Source organism: Gambusia affinis, linkage group LG13, assembly GCF_019740435.1.
Source record: "Gambusia affinis linkage group LG13, SWU_Gaff_1.0, whole genome shotgun sequence".
In the NCBI taxonomy this organism is placed as follows: domain Eukaryota; kingdom Metazoa; phylum Chordata; class Actinopteri; order Cyprinodontiformes; family Poeciliidae; genus Gambusia; species Gambusia affinis.
The window spans coordinates 6,229,883-6,249,977 of NC_057880.1; the positions used below are offsets into that span (position 1 = coordinate 6,229,883).

At 40.6% G+C, this 20,095-nt stretch overlaps 2 protein-coding genes across 4 annotated transcripts in view; one reads left to right on the forward strand and one right to left on the reverse strand.

Annotated features, from left to right (window-relative positions):
• The window catches only part of LOC122842731 (sprouty-related, EVH1 domain-containing protein 2-like), a 41,550-nt gene extending 30,605 nt beyond the window's left edge, over nucleotides 1–10,945 (forward strand). The window contains exon 6 of the mRNA XM_044136874.1: nucleotides 1–10,945. Within this exon, the coding sequence (XP_043992809.1) occupies nucleotides 1–786 (786 nt within the window). The 3' untranslated portion in view covers nucleotides 787–10,945.
• The window catches only part of LOC122842732 (actin-related protein 2-B), a 15,415-nt gene continuing 5,576 nt past the window's right edge, over nucleotides 10,257–20,095 (reverse strand). For all 3 annotated transcript variants that reach the window (XM_044136875.1, XM_044136876.1, XM_044136877.1), the window contains exons 5-9: nucleotides 17,719–17,855; nucleotides 17,456–17,605; nucleotides 14,886–15,031; nucleotides 14,491–14,623; nucleotides 10,257–11,803 (exon numbers count right to left, since the gene is read on the reverse strand). In XM_044136875.1, coding sequence (XP_043992810.1) covers nucleotides 11,633–11,803; nucleotides 14,491–14,623; nucleotides 14,886–15,031; nucleotides 17,456–17,605; nucleotides 17,719–17,855 — 737 coding nt within the window. In that variant the 3' untranslated portion in view covers nucleotides 10,257–11,632. The remainder of the gene's footprint in view (nucleotides 11,804–14,490; nucleotides 14,624–14,885; nucleotides 15,032–17,455; nucleotides 17,606–17,718; nucleotides 17,856–20,095) is intronic.

Here is a 20,095-nt window from a genome sequence, read left to right on the forward strand (position 1 = left end):
CCATTGTCTCGGATCCCTCGACACGTCACCTTCGAGGATGAGGAAATTGTCCGAATCAACCCCCGGGAGCGCAGCTGGGAGCGAAGCACAGAACGCTACCTTGGACGCCAGGCAGATCGCTCCTGGAACACGGGCTATGAGGACTACCGACACGCCATAGTGCGTGATAGATACATCCACCCGGAAGAGACAGAGTCCTATGTACACTTCGACAAAACAGAGGCGCAGAAGCATGACTATACCTACCCGCTGGCACCTTCCTTGTCGCCCTCAGACTCTGACCCCGCCCTAGGATCCTTGCCCACTAAGGGTCACAGCGGCTCCTACCACCAGCCCTTCTCTTCGGTCGTTTCCAGCCAGCCTCGGTCATTTTTCACGAGCTTGTCCCCGTCCTCCAATGGAAGGAAGGGGCGGAAGGACAATGGGTTGGAGCGTGCTCAGTGCGAGCACTGCGGCGAGGCCTTCTACCTCTCCGAAAACCGGAGAGGACGGTGCCAGGACGCCCCAGATCCCCTGCGAGTGTGCATCCGACGGGTCAGCTGCATGTGGCTGGCAGACACCATGCTCTACCACTGCATGTCTGACCCAGAGGGGGAGTACTCGGACCCCTGCTCCTGCGACGGAGGCGAGGGTAGCGGCGGAGGCCGACTTGGCACCCGTTGGTTGGCTTTGCTAGGCTTGTCCGCAGTGGCGCCGTGCCTCTGCCTCTACCCGCCCCTCCACGCCTGCCACCGGGTGGGGCTGGCATGCGGCTGCTGCGGAGGCCGACACAAGGCCCAGAGCTGAGATGTCGTACTTGGAATCCTCTCAGAGGAAACGTCGGAAAAAATAAAAACCTTAACCCAACGCAAACACAGAGAAATGGGGAAAAAGGCTCAAAGAGGAGGAAGAAGTGGTCGCGGCTGTTTGCTCTCTTGCCTTGGTTTTTCTGGGTTCCTCTACAAATTCCAGACACTGAAATAAGCCAAATAAGAAAAACAAAACAAAAAAAAAAACAGTTGGTCCATTTTGTGAACAGCCTGGGAAGATAAGCTCCCCCTTATGGCAGACAGTTCTTTCAGCTCTCCATGTGGCCATTTCATGCTCTGTTTCTAAAGAGAGAGTAGTCTTTTTCAGGGGGCCTTTTTTATAGCCAAACTATACGTCATGTATCACATATGCAGGTACTTTATATTGTTATATTTGTACATTGACTTGGCCTCAAAGAACTTGAATTCTTTGTTGTATTTTCTTTTCTTTCCTTCAATGTCTCTGTGGCCATATTGTTTATTTTCTATTCAAACATCAGGCCCGCTCAGTTCAACAGAAATCAGACACTACACCTCTTTGGGAATGTGTGTGTGCGTGTGTATGTGTGTGTGTGTTTATATGAGTGTAAGTTGAGGCCTTTTGTTTTCTGTGCTGCAGCTTGTAGTAAAGCTAATGTATATACTCTTCATAGTTCTCTGCGGACATCTTTCCTCGCTCAAACAAATGCGGTACAAATCTTGAAGGCACAGTTTGGATTTTTGAAGCAAGGTTCTGTGAAGGTATTATCAGCAACAGGTCCTTTTCTTGTGAGCAGACAGATGTCTTATCACAGTGAGTTTGTAGAAACGTCAACAAATCCTCACATGGACTCCCCGTTGCGTCTGATTTGGGCAGTTAAGCTGAAAATGTGTGTGGAACTACGACACTACAGTTGCGGCTGTCGATCGTCTACACTTCTGCAAGACGCCGTCGAGAGGTTTCTGTCACTTTTCGTCCGCCGAACAATGTCAATGAAGTTGTACTGTCAGAATGATTTCTAAACAACTTACAAGACCTGGAAAAGCACAGGAATGCTAAAAAAGACAGCCCGTCACAAAATTCAACAGTTCACTCCCCGTTCGGTGGACTCAAGATTAGACTGACATATCGCAGCTGTAGTGTTATGGAACGTTGGAAACAACGTGTTCATATGCACAGATGAACAACAGGCACGTTCATGACGGTAGACTAAGTTAAAAATAGTCTCGACTGACTCTTCAGGACAGCTTTTCGGTTCCTAAATGTGAAAGAATTTAGATGCATTTCACTACACATTTTAAAATGGCTAGCTAATGTGAATTGGCACAGCTTCCAAAATTCACTGTCAAAGATGAAATCAGAGCCAATAAGAGACCATGGAAGGTTGGAATCAGTCAAGCCTGGTGCACTTAAAAAAAGAAGAAACAGAGATTCAGTTGCAAAGCTGCTTTTGGTCTAACAGATTTGTTTTTTTAGCTAGTAGCTTCCACCAACTTAAATTTGTATCGTAGCACAAATATTTGACTGAGAAAATGGCAACAACTCAACAATGACGTCTTGTGAAAGTAAGCGTTTAACATCTGCTAATTTAGCATTGATCTCCATGAACATAAAACAGTCGCAGTTAGTTATTGTAAAATCAGCTTAAGCTGAGCTAGCTAGCCGTTAAAGGCCTACTGCTCTGACCATTTCAGCACTTTCTACAAACTCGCTGCGATGTGGCATCTTTCTAATGCAGGTAAGGGAATTATTAGCGGCAATACCTTAACAGGATCTCTCTTCAGTGAATGTAATCTATCCTTTTTAATAGATATTCCAAAGATTTATGGTTTTTAAAAAAATCCTATTTATTTACTCATCACCTACCTTTAGAAGTCTGATTCAACGTTGCCTCAAGTAATGCTGCGGTAATCTAGCATCCCTTCATCTTTCTCATGACCTTAAAACAGTGCCTAGAAATTCCCTCAACCAGATCACCCACTGAGTCTTACAGTTCCAGTCAGCTTGATTGGTTCAGCAAAGCAAGAGCCTCCATCCAGAAATCAGGATTTTTTTTTACATTTTTTTGGTCAAACACTGAAATAGTAATAAAAACCTACCGTTTAACTATTTGTGCCCATATGCCTTAAAATGTGGAGTCTCGGTCTAAACGTCACTTCTCTCTGTAAAGATGTCCGCAACAATCAAACTATTCAACTGGACGTGATTTAAGCTATTTTTGTAACAAGAAATTTCAAAGAAGCTTGAAGTAAAAAAAAAAAAAAAAAAAACAGTTCTCACTACATATGTAAGCTATGGACTCTAGTTTGCCTGCGACGCACAATCACCACACCCTTTTTTTTTTTTTTTTTTTTCAACCATCAAATCCCAAACTTTCTCACTGGTCACACATGGAACAGCACAGGCCTGACGAATTCTACTCTATCTTACAAAAAAAGTCCATAATAAGCTCCCTGGAAGGAAAAAAGGAAAAAAGACTCTTAGCACTATCACTAAAATTAACCCAAAAATCAAGTGGCTTTTACTTTGCAGAGAAAACCAAAAATGAGTCATATTTCTGCTTAAATTTCATACCGTGTTGATAATTGGTACTTTAGTTTTGATACATAGCCACAATGTAAAATAAACTGTGCCTACATTTAACAGTAGTTTCAAAGCAAACATGCCTAATGCAGATAATATTAAACCTTTCTGCTCTTTGAGCTACACAAGCAGAACAAGTTCATATTACATGGTTAGTTTGGAAAGCTAGCCTGCAGTCTGCTGCTTTACAGATATCCGACTCAGAGCATGTTTTTAGAACAACGTTAGTGGAAATACACATAGCGATGAACGCCTGCGTTCTTTGTGACTGTGAATATTTCCTGATAGTTACATTCTCCTCAGGCAAAATGTGTAGTAGCCTTCTTTCAGATAGCTGCTCACTTCTAGTCGCTCTGGCACTTTCTGTGGCATCTCAATAAGCAAAGTTTACACCTTAGAAAAAGTACGGCAGAACATCCGTGCCGTTTTGAAATGGTGTCTTTTAAAAACCGTGGTATACGTCCATGACCAGCCTGTTCCTACTCGTGACCCAAAGGATCATATGAATACATGGATAGGTTAGTTGGCATATAATATAATTGTATCTCTTTTCTATATTATTAGAAATATATTTCATTCTAATATTTTAAGACTCTTTAAAATTCACCTGTTCCTCCAAAATCTAAGCAGAAATAAAGAAGTGAGTATTTTATATGATCATACCGTTTGTTGCAAAGGCCAGATGACTTCCAGGTGGTTCAGAATGAAACGCACCCCCCCTCCCCCCCTTTTATTTATTCAACTTATTCGCTCTTAATTATAAAGCGACTTGGTTTGTTGCCAAAAGTCAGTCTGTCCGTCTCAGGCACTAAAAGTTGTGGTGAACATGAGAAACAAACCTGCTGAAACCACATGTGACCAGTGTGTGCTATTAATCTCTGCCCTGAATCGTCCCCTCAGCCCTCAGCCCTCCACCGGCCCTCACGCCAGATTTGGCTCAGCAACAGAAGTGTGGGTTCGTCTGTGACTGATTGGGCAAGAAATGGTTAAAGTTTATGTAAAGGGGGGCTTGTGGGGGTTTTGCGAGCGCTTTGAATTTTATAGCAAATGCAGAAAGGAAAAAAAAAAAGAGAGGAAAAAAAGTGGGAACGTTGTCCCACCTGCTGTTTTACTGTCTCTTTAGCCCTTGGCCTCTGTGATGGCAGCGTCTGGAACGTGACGGCGAACACAATAAGCCGTTTAAAGATGAAACGAGGCAGGATGTCGGTAGGAATCCCTCGGAGAGCACAGAGTGTAAAAAAGACGTCTGCGATTCTAAAAACAAGCGTTCAGCCCTCATTGTTTTGCTAAGGAAATGTCCTTTTACTGTAGCTGAAGAGTGTTTAAGGATGTCCTCTTTCCCCCCCTGGTTGTGTCTGTTCGACACATCCTGTCCCCTGTACCCACTTGTGTGTCACTGTATGAATGCCTGCGTGTGTGTGTGTGTGTGTTTACATGGCAGCCTCTCCATCCTCTTCCTTGATCCAAAGATACTGGGATCAGCTTGCAGTCTGTGCTTTGTTCTACTAATTTTGGATCCATTAACGACGGTGCATCAGGGACTGGGCCAATCCATCCAGAAAGTGTCTGTGTTGTTTTCTTCTGTTTTTTGGGGGGTTTTTTTACATTCATCTCACATGTCAGAGCCATTAACAAAGTGCCTGAACTCATCCACCTTACCTTGTGTATTTAAATCGAAAACAACAAAAAGAATTGGTTAAAAAAAAAAAACAACCAAAAACAAAACGTTGTACTAAATTGGATCTTTTTTCTTTCCTTTTTTTTTTACACTTAGCATTTTTACCTCTGTAAAAACAACAAAACAAAGTAAGAGCAAAAATTATATATATCACGTGTATGTTGTACATTTTTATTTCTATATTTGTTTTTTTTAAGTAACTGTTTATAACATGTACGATGGATGTAGCTCTTGCTTTTGAGAAGGACAAGGAAGTACTTTGTAGAAACTAAAGAGTGGCCAGGGTCTGTGAGAAAATCTAATTGAAATGTGTGTCTTACCTTCTGCCTTTAATAAAACGAGAGAACACAGAGGAAACTCCCACGGCCCCCCATGAAACGTTTCTGGCTTATTCCACGCATCTCAGATTTAAAGTGTCCAACCTGCAGGCTTTTTTTAGCTTTAGAAATTGTTCCTGTCTTCAAATCCCAGGACTTGGACATGATTGGTAGTTTCTCTGGTGTTTCTCAAACTTGCTCTTCAGTGTCACCTGCTGCAACTGCAACCCCGACGAGCTTAGTGGCATAACAAGCAAAGAGTCTGACAATCACAGAAAGCTATTTCCAAATGCCTGAAGGAGCATGTTGTGAGACGACATGGGAAAGTCCGCCAAAGCTGCCAGATGGTTCCAAATCTCAAAGGTGACTGTTTTTTGTGTGAATCAATGTCCTCAAAAGCAAAATATCTTATAAAGTTATAAGATATTGGAGTTATCAGCAGTGAAACCATTTATACGCTGACTTGGGCTGAAAGGCCATGCAGTCTGGAGGAAGCAATCACTCCGAAAGTATCAGAAAAAGCCAGGTAGGAATTGGCCAATTCATTCAGAGACCCTAATTTCTAGAGACATGTCCGGCAGGTCTGATGACTGTAAATTGAAAGTTTTTGGCCATAATGCCAATTGTTCCATTTGGAGGCAAAAGGGGTGTCTGCAAGCCTGAGGTTGCTGAAGCATCATATTGTGGGGGTGATTTGCGTCTGCGGGGAACGGTGCACTTCACAAAACAGATATGGAAATATTGAAGCAACATCTTCAGGCAGCAGACAGGAAGTTAAAGTACAAAAGGGTCTTCCAAATATACAAAGATCCTGAGCAGACCACCAAATTAGTTCCAAAGTGGCTTTAGGACAAAGACGACGACGCAGAGTGGCCATCCCAACGCCTTGACCTCAGTCTAACGGCAAACTGGAGAACCTGATGAGTTACAAGAGTTCTGTAGAGGAAAAATGAAAGGAAGCCATTGTGAGAAGCTCGAGGAAGGAGCCCGACCCCTTGACCTCAGTCGTAATCCTAAACAACATCAAGCAGGAAAAGTTTCATCTGATTTAATGTCGGTGAGAGAGAGGTCATGTCTTTTTATAAGCTGCATGTAAATGTGTGGTTTCGACTGGAGATTCGCCGCGCAGTGATATAGTGAGTAAGATAAGCATATCAACAGCAACTTTTTTTCTCGGCTAGAAAATTTCTAACAGGGCTGTTTACATAATATTCACCCCAAGATGTCGGCAATGACCCAACCAGTCCACATGTACAAGGCAATCAAAGCAAATTAGTCCACAAATGAAGTAATGGGGGAAAAAAACCCAAAAACTTTACACATACTCTGCAAGAACAAAAGAATTTATTCTCTCTCTGGGGGCTGCAAGAACATCTGGGCAAAACTTCTTTGTTGCCTGGTATCCAACAGCTATTACTGCTGCAAAAGCAGGAACCAGTGAGAATTCCCTAAGATTTCTACCACTGGGTTCTGAAGTGTAAAGTGCCCTGGCCAGAACAACTCTAAAGCTCAAGTTTCTCTGTTCTGGGTAAGTATGTAAAGGCTTTATATACCGAACAGATGAAGAAAATGATGTGCAAAAGGTGTAGAAAGCCAAGAAAGCAGCTGAAGTCTGTCAGCATTTAGAAGCTGTAAACACTGCTGCAACCTTGCCAGGTCACTCTTGAAAATGAGATTGGATGATTTGAAAGGTGCTCTTGCACAGGCATGTATATAATCCCTCCATGAAGGCTCTTTTTATGAGAATACCCCTCCAACGTGTGCGTCAAACTTTAAACGCTGTATCGCTGTCTTGGCGCGACACGACCTTTCAAAAACGCAAATATAAGTCAACATTTACAGTGACATTTCTAAACTTTTAGAATGGTCCAGTGAGTGGTGCTGGAGTCATATTTCCAAAGTGAAAAGAGCCACTATTTCATCATAAACCAATCAGGTCTCCCTCATCATATTCTGAAAAGAAAAGGGTCTAAAGATGAATCTAAACAGTTGTCCCAAGAACTGTGGAGCACTCTGCGAGCTACAGCAAGGCCTGGAAATAAGCTGAACGATAAGTAAGTCACTCAACAGCAGCAGTTTCTGCTCACACTGCTGGAGAAAGTTTGCTGTAGAAGATTTGGACAGGCCTGTGAAGTGCTGGTCGAATATAGTCTGGATCTTATGATGCCAAAGCTGATTTTTTTTTTTTTTTGGCACTAGCGGGCTTTATTTGATAGTAATCCAACAGGAAGGGGACAAAGAGACGGGCAAAGGAACCGATCATAGGAGTCAAAAATTATTAACAAATAATTTTCCTAATCTTCCACTTAGAAAAACTTTAAAGGGTTTCAAAGACTCCCGGTTTAGCAGATAAATGTCAGTCTGCAGCTGTTGCAGCAAGTTTCATTTCCTCAGTTGATTTCAGAACCAAACATGGAACTAAAATTCACGCCATCCTTTGAGACGTGGATGCCAGCGCACGGTGGTAAACGCAGATCTAGCAGTACTGATCAGAGATTCAAATTAAACGTAGTTCAAGTTTGGGCAAATTCGAGAAAAAAAAAAAAAAAAAGAGACCAACTAAAACGACGTTAAAGAAAAACTTGGCGCAAACGTACGTCTCAAGATGTACGTTTCACAGCTGCCTCCCTCCTCAGCAGGAACATGTGATAGCCATCGAAGCCGTCGAGCTGTTTCACTCAGGATGTCTCCGGAAAAGCATGTGGGCGATAATGATGGAGCCCAGGAGAGAGAGAGAGAAAGAGAGAGAGAGAGAGAGGGGGAAAGAGAGAGCAAAAGAGGAAGAAAGAAGGAAGGGGGAGGGAGAGCAAAGAGAAGAGAAAGAGAGGGTCCCTCAGGGCTTTTGGGGGCCTGCTAAGCAGCTCAACGGCTGCAAACAGCATCACAGTCCACATGTGCAAACATTTAAGATATCTGCCTGTGTAATGGGGTCAACATGGCCCCTCTCCGGGTGCACCGAGCACCGGCGTTCACTTCCCACCACAGTTTACAGAAACGAGGCGACCGTGGAGTCGACTCCAAAGATAGGGAAGGAGTTGGATTTTTTTGATTTTTTTTCTCCTTCTCTTTCTTTTTTTTTCTTAAGCCTGGGGTATTTGGGTTTAGCACGGCTTGAAGAGAGCTGCAACATTCTGGCCTATTGTTACTCTATCAAGTCTGGCTCATTGGAGTTTGAGCAAATGCAACTCTAAAAGCGAAGAGTAAACATACTCGACTCCAATTTGTCCTTGAAAACATGAACAAACAAACAAACAAAACAAACAAACACAAAAACACAAAAGCGGATGTTTGGCTGGTGAAGACATACTTTGGCATCGACAGTTTTTACGAGTCTTGAAACAAAAGCCTCATCAGTAATGTCGGCATTTAACACAGGTCAAATCCAGATTGCAGACCTGCAAGTATTCCAGTGCATAAAAGGGAAATACACTTTTTATTCTGTTGATCTTTGAGTACTTCCTTGTCATTGAAAAAAAAAGTTTATTCCCCCCCATTTGTTTCCTCGGTAAGCTTCATATTGCAATCGAGTCCTTTTATGATACATTCAGGACTTTGTACTTCAAACCCACTAATATTCCACGTAGTTTTGATTTTCACTCCTGTTTAAAATCCTTCCAATTAGGTTCCAGAGAAAGTTTTATTTTCTTCCTCTTGTCTAGCTCACCTGCAGTGCACCTGCTGCTGTCCACTGCAGGCCAGCTGCCTGAAAGAAAGATGCAACATTTCCCTTCACACAAACAAGATGATTGGAGGTCTTTCAGGTTGATAGTAGAGTCATTGTGTGGAAACTGAAGGAATGCCGCCAACCTCTCATATTGAGGTAATACTATTTAAAAACTACAACTAGCAAAGCTGCTAGTGTCTGAACATTCAGAGTCACATAAAGACAGTTACAAAGTCGGCCTTCTACCAAGGAGCATTTCCAAGAGTAGAGGACTAATGTCGCAGGAAGATCTAGTGAAACTCCTCATGTTTATCTTTAGTCGTATTGATTACTGCAACAGTGTCTTCAAATGTCTGCCTAAACTAAAGAAAGAAAACAAATCAAACAGCTACACCTGACCCAGAACACTGCTGCTCACGTTCTCACTAAAATCAGGAACATGGAGCATGTCACCCTAGTTTTAAAGTAGTGGAGCAGTGGAGGCTGGTGGTTTACAGCTCAAGCGATTTCCAGCGAGCTTCATACCGTCAAATTGGCGCTTTACATGGCCAGACGTTAGCAACTGGGCAAGAGAGAACATTTAAAGAATAAAAAGAAAAGCGTAGAACCAGGGACTGATTTATAACCAGGCTAAAAACAAAGTCACCAGAAAATAACCACAGAACGCTAAAGGAGTCAACCACAATCAGTAACGCCATTTTAAAATTAGAACTTATCAACCAAGTGACATTTGCCTTTTTGTTTTTAAACAACTTGATTATATCAGTTGCTACTTGTAAATGACCACTGAACGGTTTCATCGAGCCGAGTTTGACCCGACAGCAGGTCTCGTACAGAACCCGTTTTGAATGCATTTAGGCGACGTCTCGCCTGGCGCTCAGACGTGTCGGTACCAGTTCAAGGTCGGGAGGGAAGTGCTGCGTGTCGGGGGATTAAAACAGAACCAGGCCGGAAGAGTCTGGGGTGAGATCTTTATTTCAGGCACGGAAAGAGTCTCTTCCTCTGATGGCGCCACTGCCTCCGCCACTGTTCCATTTCCTCTTCCTCCTTCTGGTCGCTGCACACACATCCCAGTCCTCCGTGGATGAGCCTCCGTCTCTCTCTCTCCCATCTGTGAGCGAGTGTGATGAATCCGTCCAAGCAACCCGTCTGGCATCCAATAATTTAAGAAGTTAAAATCTTTGAGGGGGGAAAAATTCTGCACCTTTAAACAGGCATAGAAATTGTGAAGAGACCCACACAGCCGTCATTATAAATCACTTTTATTTAAATCAGCGTTAGGCAGTTATGCTATGAACGACAGGAAAATAAAAACAAGAAAAAAAAAAAAAAGAAAAAAAACGGACAAAAAAGAAAGACATTAAAACATGAGATCCAGTTAACAATAACTGCACTTGGCACTGGATAAGACGTTCATGAAAAGAGGGGAAGAAAAAAAATAATAATGATAAAGGTACACGTTTTTCATACCCGAAATAGAAGTGGCTCCAGTAACACGTCAAACCCCTAGAGCCTGGAGAACTTAAATACGTTTTCTTTTTCTAGGATATTGGGGTATTTTCCAACTTTAATGACCGTTTGGACCCGAGAGACCAAACGGTGCGACGCGGCAGTGACCACTCATATATCCACTCGAAATTTACATCTAAAGAGAAGGTAGAAATGAACAAATACTCGCTTCTTATTAACCGCGTTTCCCCTCCCACAACAAACTAACCCCAAACGTACCGTCACAAAACTCTCCGTCAAGCTTAGAGGCTTTTACTGTTTCCGTCCCTTTATGAATCAACCATTAATTTCTTTTATATATATATATATATAAAAAAAAAAATTAAAAAAAATCAAAGAAAAAAGCGCAAGAATGTGTGTCGCTGTGTGCATTCCATTTCCAATGGCTCAATGCACAACACCAGGAGGAAAATCATGAAAAAAACATTAATGTAGAACTTAAGAATCCAGCCACAGAAGAAGAGCAGAGCCATAACCCATCACCCAGAAAACATGTCATATCATTTATATATATATAGATAGATATATATATCTATCTATATATATAAAAAAAAGAAAAAAAGAAAATGTGATAAGTTTGTGCTCGCCTATAACAGATGCTGAAAGCGGCCGTGGCTGTTTGTGATGGGCTGTGAATGCGACGTTATGAATTTGAGACTTTGCATCGTTTTAATCCTCCTAAAAGGCCTGAAGCTGGTGGGACGACCCACCTATCAGGTGAGCATCTCCACCATGAAAAAAAAACAAAAAACAAAACAGAAAACCTGTAAATATAAAACATTTCAAATCGCAGAGCAGGAAGTTGCTTCGCGGGGTTGTGGGAGGATTCCCAGACAAGTTTTGAGCCAATCCTCGAACAGGAGAGGAGGAAGGAAAAGAGGAAGGAGGAGAGAGGAGAAGAGGAGAGGAGTGGGAAGAGAGAGAGGTAAACTCTTGATACTTTCAGATGTTTGAGGAAAATTCAAGAGCAGCCAACACTTCTAGGAAAAAGGGCAAAAAAAAAAAGAGAGAGAGCGATAAATAGATATAAACTCTGCTATATGGGCGAATGGAGGAAATGTGTTTGTGAATCTGTGTTTTCAGGTGTGCGGCTGTTCTGTCCGTCCCGGTGCTTTATCTGACGGTGACTCCGAGTTTTTCCAGCACGCGGACTCCTTTCTCCTGGTACTCCTCCCGGGTCAGCCAGAAGTTGTCCTTGTCCTTCATGATGTCGGCCAGCACCGCTCCACCCAGGAACACCATGTGCTTTCGCCTGGGAGGATCCTCAATCCGGATCTTAAATTTCTGCACGACAAGGGGAACGCAGAGGGAGTTATAATAAGTTTACAACACAACAGCGCGTTCTCCAGCGAAGGCCCTGGTGGTTTCTCTGATCCGCGGGGCGAGGGGGGTCGGGATCAAAGACCCGACCGGCCTCTGTCGTGGATGGAGATACGTTTTTGTTCCTGGGATCAGGATTTGTGCCCCCGAAATGAGACGCTACCGTGATTAAAATTGAGCTAGTTTGCGTTTCCAGCCTCAACGTTTTTATAGTACGACCTTGAAGTCCCTCTAAGTTTATCTTCTCGCAATCCCGTTCCTAAACTGAGGTGTTGAAAGACAAACCCAGCAGTAGAAACCGTAGTCAAGAGTTGCTACACATCTTTTTCCCTCCCATTCGAAAATTCCATATTTTTCACACTCAAGTTTTCTGAATTATCTTTAAGTTTCTGTAAATATACAGCAGGGGTAAAAAAATAGCTATATAAACAGACTGATTGAGAGAGAGCTGGATAAATCGAAAGATGGATATCATCTAGATGGAAGAGACAGAAACATTAAAAAAACATAAAAAATAAAAAATAAAAAACGGGTTTGGTGGGAGCAACCTTTGTATCTTGAAATATCTCCATTTTCATATTTAAAATTTCACAAATGACCTAAACTAAAGCAGCTTTTATAACACAAAATAGAGGAAAAAAAGAAAAAAAATTTTTTTTGTTATACATAACAAAAAAATAAATAAAAATGTTGCAACATCAGAACTTTGTCCTGAACGTTTATGCATCGAATTCACAAGAGTAGTGACACTTCATATTCAAAAAATAAAAACATACGTTGAAGCAGCAAACCACAGAAGTTTTGGGGTTTGTTTTTTTTTTTTTGGCTACAGGGAGACACACAAACTCCAAGCATAATATTTATATGAGTTATTACCTTGTAAATTTTATTTGGTACATAGCACGTCAGTTTCAATATTGAATCCTGCAGACTGCAGTGCTAACGATGCTTTCTGGAGTCGGTTTTTATACAATAAAAAGTGTTCATAATATTTTCCTTCCTGCTCGATGGTTCATTTCCTGGGAAACGTTTCAAAGCCTAATGTGACATGAACGAGCGGACCGAAACGATCTGAAACACTGAGGCTTTGTAGAGTTGTTGCACATCAAACCTAGTTAGTGTGTCAAACGTGTCAGGAGCTTCCTGACATTGGAGGTCAGACTGAGATCATGTCAGTCAGGTTATGAAGGATTAAAAGTCTCCAAAACACTGGAGAAACACCCCAGATCCCCCTCAATAGGGTGGAAAGCAAAGCTGCAAAACTTAACAGAATCTAGAGCTTACTACTCAAAATAAGGTTTTGCTTTTGTTTTGGAAAACAGGATTTTTCTATATTTTCTGACAAACATCCAGATTCTTCCTGTAGCTCCTGAAATATGAAGGAAATTTCGGTACAAAGATCAGTGAGGTTATATCAATCTTTGTTCTTCATAAATTGTTAATGTAACATTTTTATCTCAACTTAGTTAAGATTTTGTTCCAGTTTTCTAGCTGAACATTTATTTAAATTTTTTTTTTTTTTTCTTTAACTTTATTTTTGGATTTCCTGACACTAGCTCAAATGGTAAATGACTTTAATACTTATTTTAAGACAAAAAAGAGAAGAAATATTAGAAAACTATTATTTGAGCTCATATTTTATTCTTATTTAACAGTCAAATATCTTAATTGCTTTTTTGTTGTGTTTGTAATTTTTGTTTGTCTCTTTTGTAAATGAGATCTTGGATCTCAGTAAGAAGCTGTATTAAAAGTAAAAAAAAATTAATATAAAAGCTGTCATTTATTTTTATTGTTCTGATAGTTAAATAAGGAATAATAAAAAAAAAAAAAAACAAAAAAAAAAAAAACACACAATTTCTTACTTTCTCCAGAAAATCTCAGATGAAACAAAAAGTATAGATTTTAATAGTGTATGGCATACCAGAGGAAACCCTCTAGCACAAATCTTACCACTAAGTGAGCAAATAAATAAAAATAGAGGATATACTGATTATGCAAGGTTACTTTCACCTTATTTCAAGATCATTTAATGACCCAACTAAACTTTCTGTTCTCTAATTTGTCAAAATTCAAGGCAGATGTTTTTTTGTTTTTTTTGTTTTGTTTTTTTTACTGTGACAATATGGTTTTCTTCATTTCATTGCTCATATTAAAGGATTTAAATCAAACAGCTGCCATTTACAGCTGAAGTTTAATGTAAAATATAGGACCAGATTAGGACAGTAAAGTGAAACTCAGGAATCACAAAGATGATTCCTATGGGTACAAAGATGAAAGTCTTTTACACTTTTGGCACCACCTGGTGGTTGGTTACGTACATTGCATCAAAAATACAAACTCTTATTAATCTGTTTTGCAAACTTCAAGGAGATAAAATAGTCTGAGTTTTTTTTTTTTAAGTGGTTAACATAAACACCTAAAACTTTTCCCACTTGTTTTAAGACAGAGTAACACTAATCTGATCTCTGGATGTTTAATTTCAGAGAATAAAAGCTGAACCTAAAAGTTACATTTCCTTTAAAAAGTTAAGTGTTTGCAACTCAACTGATCTAAAATCATTACAGTGGTTTCTACTCTTTCTTGTTAGCCAAATCCAGACAGTTTTAGGTCACAGTCAGTTTAGGGGAAAGATGTGAGCGTTGGTCTCTCACCGAAAGTTTGTCCACGTCTCCCTTGAGCACGCGCTCCAAGTACAGCTGCTTCAGTTCCCTCTCCAGACGGGACGGCAGCCCTGGGTACATGGTGGATCCTCCCGACAACACGATGTGTTTGTAGAACTCGGGCCTGACCGGAGGGAAGATGGACGACAGTGAATGAGACTTGAGAACCCATCGTCCTCGGGAGCGTATAGCCTTAAAGTCTTAAAACAATCGAGATTCACTTCAAAACACAAATTGATATCCTCTCAGTGACCACATCACTGGTTTAAAAGAAAACCAGTGATGACTTTACCTGACAGGTTTTTTTTTTTTTGGGTTTTTTTTATATTTCAAACAAAGATCAAGAGATCTAGGTTACTATGGCGTATTGGACTCTTGGGTCTCACCTGGTGTCTATGTCAGCGGCCTGAATGGTGTTGAAGAGGAGTTCGGCCACTCCGACGCCCTCCACGTTGATGAGGTGGGGTTGGAACAGAGCCTCGGGGGCCTCAAAGCGCTCTCCTCCCACCTTGATCACACGGCCATCTGGCAGCTGGAAACGTGTGGGAGGGAATGAGATGAAAAGAGGAGAGTTTGGTAGAGCGCCTTGTGGTGCCATTCCAGGTTAAGAAAGGTACAACACTACCAAAATGGTTCTGAACAAAGTAGAACTTTCCCCACACAACTTGTAAATACTGTTTCCTCTAATATGGACATCAACATTCACTAATGAGTGCAGATCATGAGCAGCCACAGACACTGTGGACTCTAAGCCATGTTTGAGTCATCGTGTTCAAGTGTTAGAAAAAAAAAAAAAAGGCTTCATTGAGTAGAGAGCAGTGGGAGGAAGTGGAGCCCAGCCGCTGCCACAAAGTGGCTGCACAGGAAATGATGTCACGCACAGTTCAGCAGCCCTTCGGCCACAGTCACATTGCCCTCCTTGTTTCGGTGCGCCTTGCACGCCGACTCGCCTACACCAACCATAACACACACACACACACACACACACACACACACCCGGTCACAGTGAGCGCCGAGACACAACATGTGCTCAAAAAGGCGTGCAGGAACACAGACGTTTAGATTCTGCGGTTCCCCTTCCAGAGGGGGGAAAAAAAAGAACCTCGGAAAGAAAAGCAAGGCTGATGGCGGAGAGCTGCATGCCCAGATGTTTGAGACCCAGAGAAAATAGCGCTACCCCGCCATGTGGCAGTCAACTACGGCCATGTGGCAGTCCCTCCAGCTCACTGCTGATATTTTAATAACCCACCAGTTTTGGTACTTCATAAGGAAACCTTTGAGAAGATTTCTTTGATTATGATGCGCTATGTGGCAACGTGAAGCTTCAGCTCGTGTGTGGGGTCTGGAAAGAAATTATTTTAGATTTAAAAAGTTAACTCGACTTTGATGTTCCCCTCCCCAAGTGGTGCGTTTTCGCTGGCAGGGATACCTCAGGCCTGGAGAATGCAGATGTTCCAGTTTTTTTTTTGTTTTGTTTTTTTTTACACAAGTGACTGAAAATCTGTATGCAAGTTCTATTCTAGACACCTGGAGGTGGACGACCCATCTGTCTTAAAAATGCAGATCCACACAGACAGTTGGATGTTGTCTACTATTAAAGTGAAAAGGTTTTCTACAGTTTACTCTTTCTTATGGTGGATATATTTTGCAAGTTATTCTCTTTGTTGGCGTTTACTGTTGGACATCAAAGAATTAGTTTTCTATTCGACCTCTAAGAAGCCTGACTTGGCAAATCTGATTTTGGCTGATACTGGTTTGTCTGTAAAGTTGCTAAATATTAAAGTTGCAGCCTTGTCTCGTCACCAACAGGCGGTGACACCTGCAGTGATTTAGTAATGATGGATCCAGTGGATTTCCCCGACTTACTAAGCTGAAAACCTGCTCTACAGGACCACTGAGGGGTTTATCTGAGCCAGAAGAAAAAGTAAAAAAAAAAAAAAAAAAAACAGGATAAGTTGAACCTGCTTCAGATTAAAAGTCTAAGATCTAGTGAGAGACTGATACAAACTAAGGTCCATGATGACTAACTTTGTCATTTGGTGTTATTTATTTGATTGAGCAACAATGTTCATCATTCTGAATGGCTTTTCATTTTTTTACATGTAGACCTAAAACTGCACTTTTTAGCCAGGCTTTCACAGAAACTTATTTGACTTTATTTGCACAATCAGGTTTTAAGCAGCTTCTGGCTTGGTTCTGTAGCATTTTTAATTTTATTACCCTTCAATATTACCCATCTTATTAAAGTTGTTTGGGTTTTTTTTTTGTTTACCATTTTAGATATCAAATGAAATCCAATTTTCTGTTTTATGTAGATTTTTGTGTGTTCTCATATCTCTGTTGTTCCTTTTTTTTTATGACCCCAGTTCCACATTTTCAGACATTTTATGTTAGCCGTCCAACAATTAATATTATTTGATGAACTTATGATGGTGTGACTGCAGACTATGTTTGTTCTTTAGTTTCAACTTCTCTGAATTAATCTGAGTATAAGAAAAGTTCCCTATGGAGAAAATCTTATTCATAGAGACACTGAATATAGAAAACTGAGTTGGGCAATAACTTTCACACAAGCAAAAAACAAAAAACAAAAAAAAGTGGAACTGAAATTCCAGCAGAATTAAATAACGTAGAATTGTGAGCAGACACTACAAGCACAAATATCTTAAAGCAATTTGCTTGAGAACGTTTGTAGCGGTTCAATATGCATTGAATAACTCTTGCATTGAATAAAGAAAATAAGTGGTGCAATTTCCCAACAGAGCACTTCCTTTTCTCCATATATAGAAGTGAACCAGCTGAACCAGAAGTTACCCCTTTACAACCAATGCAGGCCATTGGTTACGCAATAAGGTCTGTGAAACACACCTTCTACTCCATTTCAGGAGTTTACCAAGTGACATCAGAAAGGAAGTTATACCAATTGTACAAAAACCATCAATAAGTGTGGATGTACCGTATAAGATTCCACCAAAACAGTGGTCTCCAGAGCCAGCTTCTGCTCCTGCTCGATGTTGTAGCCCACGTAGCACAGCTTCTCCTTCATCATGCGAACCGTCTCAAAGTCTGCAGAATGGTTGAAGGCGTAGCCTCTCAACAACAGCAGCTAAAACCAGAGAAAGACACAGGAAAAGAAAATACGGAAATGGAGGCTGGATTAGATCAAATCAGGGCAGTTAAGCTGGTTTTTTTTTCCGTCTTCCTTAAGAGACCGTATACCTTTATGAGGTAGCGGGTGATGTCCCTGCCTGCGATGTCCAGACGTCGTGTCAGGTGGGGCAGACTGAAACCCTCGTACACTGGACAGATGTGTGTCACACCGTCGCCCGAGTCAACCACCACTCCAGTCAGAAGGCCTGACACAAGCAGAGCAGGTTATTATTTACATGTTGATCAGACAAGTGCATTATGACGAAGGGGAACAGACTTCCTGAGTGGAGGAACAAAAACACTAAATGACAGCAACATCTTATTTATCGGGATTCATGCAAATGAACTAAATCTTCAAAAGCATTTTAAGATTATGCAGCGAAAGGTTGAAATCTAACAGCAAAAACATTACATACAAGTTAAAATGCTCTATAACATTCTCGTATATGAATTGTGCAGATGTGTGGGGTGTTACAAGCCAAGACCTGCACCAATCAACTGGTGAGAGACAAAAATAGGGCAAAAAGGTCTTATGTGGGCAGTAGCCCAGGGTGGCAAGTTTTTTTGGGGGGGGTGGGGAACCCAATGATTTTTTTCCCCCCTCACATATACATGCTTTTCAAACGTACTTTATAAAAAAACTCATAAGCAGGTGAGTTGTACTATTATTTTGGAGATTTTCTAAAAATATGAACAATATTGAAGTATTTGAAAGTTATGAAGTTATCGTAGATTTTTTGGAAACAATATGGAACTATTGGACAGGGGACATATTAAACCTACAATGTATCAATTAATTCCTACTGATATATAGGACTATATATTAATGTGCTACAATTTAGTAGAACTTTTCTGTAGTGGGCAGGGCACCAAAACCGACTCCAGCCCATCCTTGTAAATCCATCCTTGTGTTCCTGGATTAACATTTGAACTTGATTCAATTCAGATACAGGATGGAGACGTATACTCTCATGACAAAATTAGAATAATCTTGACATTCTTTCCATTTTCCAATGAACCCAACATTTTTATTTCCCTCAGAATTTAGAAAATCTTTATTGACCAGGGAAACCCTGATCAACTCTAAAAGCTAACCTGGAAAAATAGAAGATTTATAACTAGACCAACAATTACACTGAGGCAAACCTGGAAAATCTGATGAGTAGGAGATAATAGCTCACAATGTTAAACTCTCTTAAATGTTTAAAAAGCAGGTGGTAAATAAATAAAATAAAGTAAGATTTAACCATCATTTCCAATTCAAAATATATATTTTTAAGTCATATCTGATGGTGATTGTGCTTTGTTTTAAAAGCGTATTTGTAATTGGACGTCAGTTCTGCTCTACCAATGTGAACACACCCCTAAATCACGTCTACTTTGTGACAGTTCAATCCTATACACAGCCAGTTGACTCAAAAATTAAAAAGTTGAAGGAGGACCACGTTTTGGAATGAGTGTGGGAAAATATCTCTTCCACTGTATGAAACTCCACCTATTAGAGTGCCGGAGGCCTCGTCAAACCCTAAAACTGTTCATCACACTTGTTAGTGTAATAATAATAATAGGTGATGTTTTTATAGCCAACACTGGTCATGTATGCCTTAAATAAAAGGAGAGGACAAAGGGGAAATCTAAAACGGGAACAAATCAAATCAACTATAGGCTTTTCTAACAGTTTGTCATTTAAAAGACTCATATTGTTTAAGATCCAATCTTTAAGCAAGAATTAAGATTTTTGTTAAAGAGACAAAATCTTCTTAAAGTTGTCTTATAACAGCAATTAGCACAGCTAGGTTTACTAAAACTAAAGTCTCCAATAAAACATGAATTATTATCTTAACTCTGTTTCTAAAAGTCAGGCTTTAGGAAAACTCAGCCATTACAGGTTGAGATTGGAAAGATAAAACAGTCTTGCTTCTCTGCTTTAGTCAGTTTTCTAGTCATTTGCTGAACATGTCATTTTCTCTCAGCCTGAATGAACTACAAATATGTCCGACGTGGTGTAGAAAACAGTTTCCCCCTAAAAGACCCTTCAAATTTCAGCTACCAGTCAACTTCTGGATGTATCTCTAAAAAAACAATATTTATTTAGTCCAGCAGAAATATGGGAGTGAAATACTGTTGAACAAGGAAGAAAAGGCTTCACGTCAGACAGAAATCGTTTATTTAAACCAGGGGACTCCAACGTGCGGCTCCGGAGCCTTCTACAACAGCTCTTAATAACTCTGGACAAAACAAATAGCAGAGTGTTTCTTATTGTATAATTACAATGAATTTCTAGAACAAAGTGACTCAAAAAATACTATTGCTGCCTTTAAAGATGGATTTCTTATCATTAGGGTTTGTTTTTTTTAAAAACCCACACATTTCCACAAATATTGATTTCATATAAGGAAATGTATCTATCATCTATTAGCAAAATGTAGATGTGTTTTTGTCATTT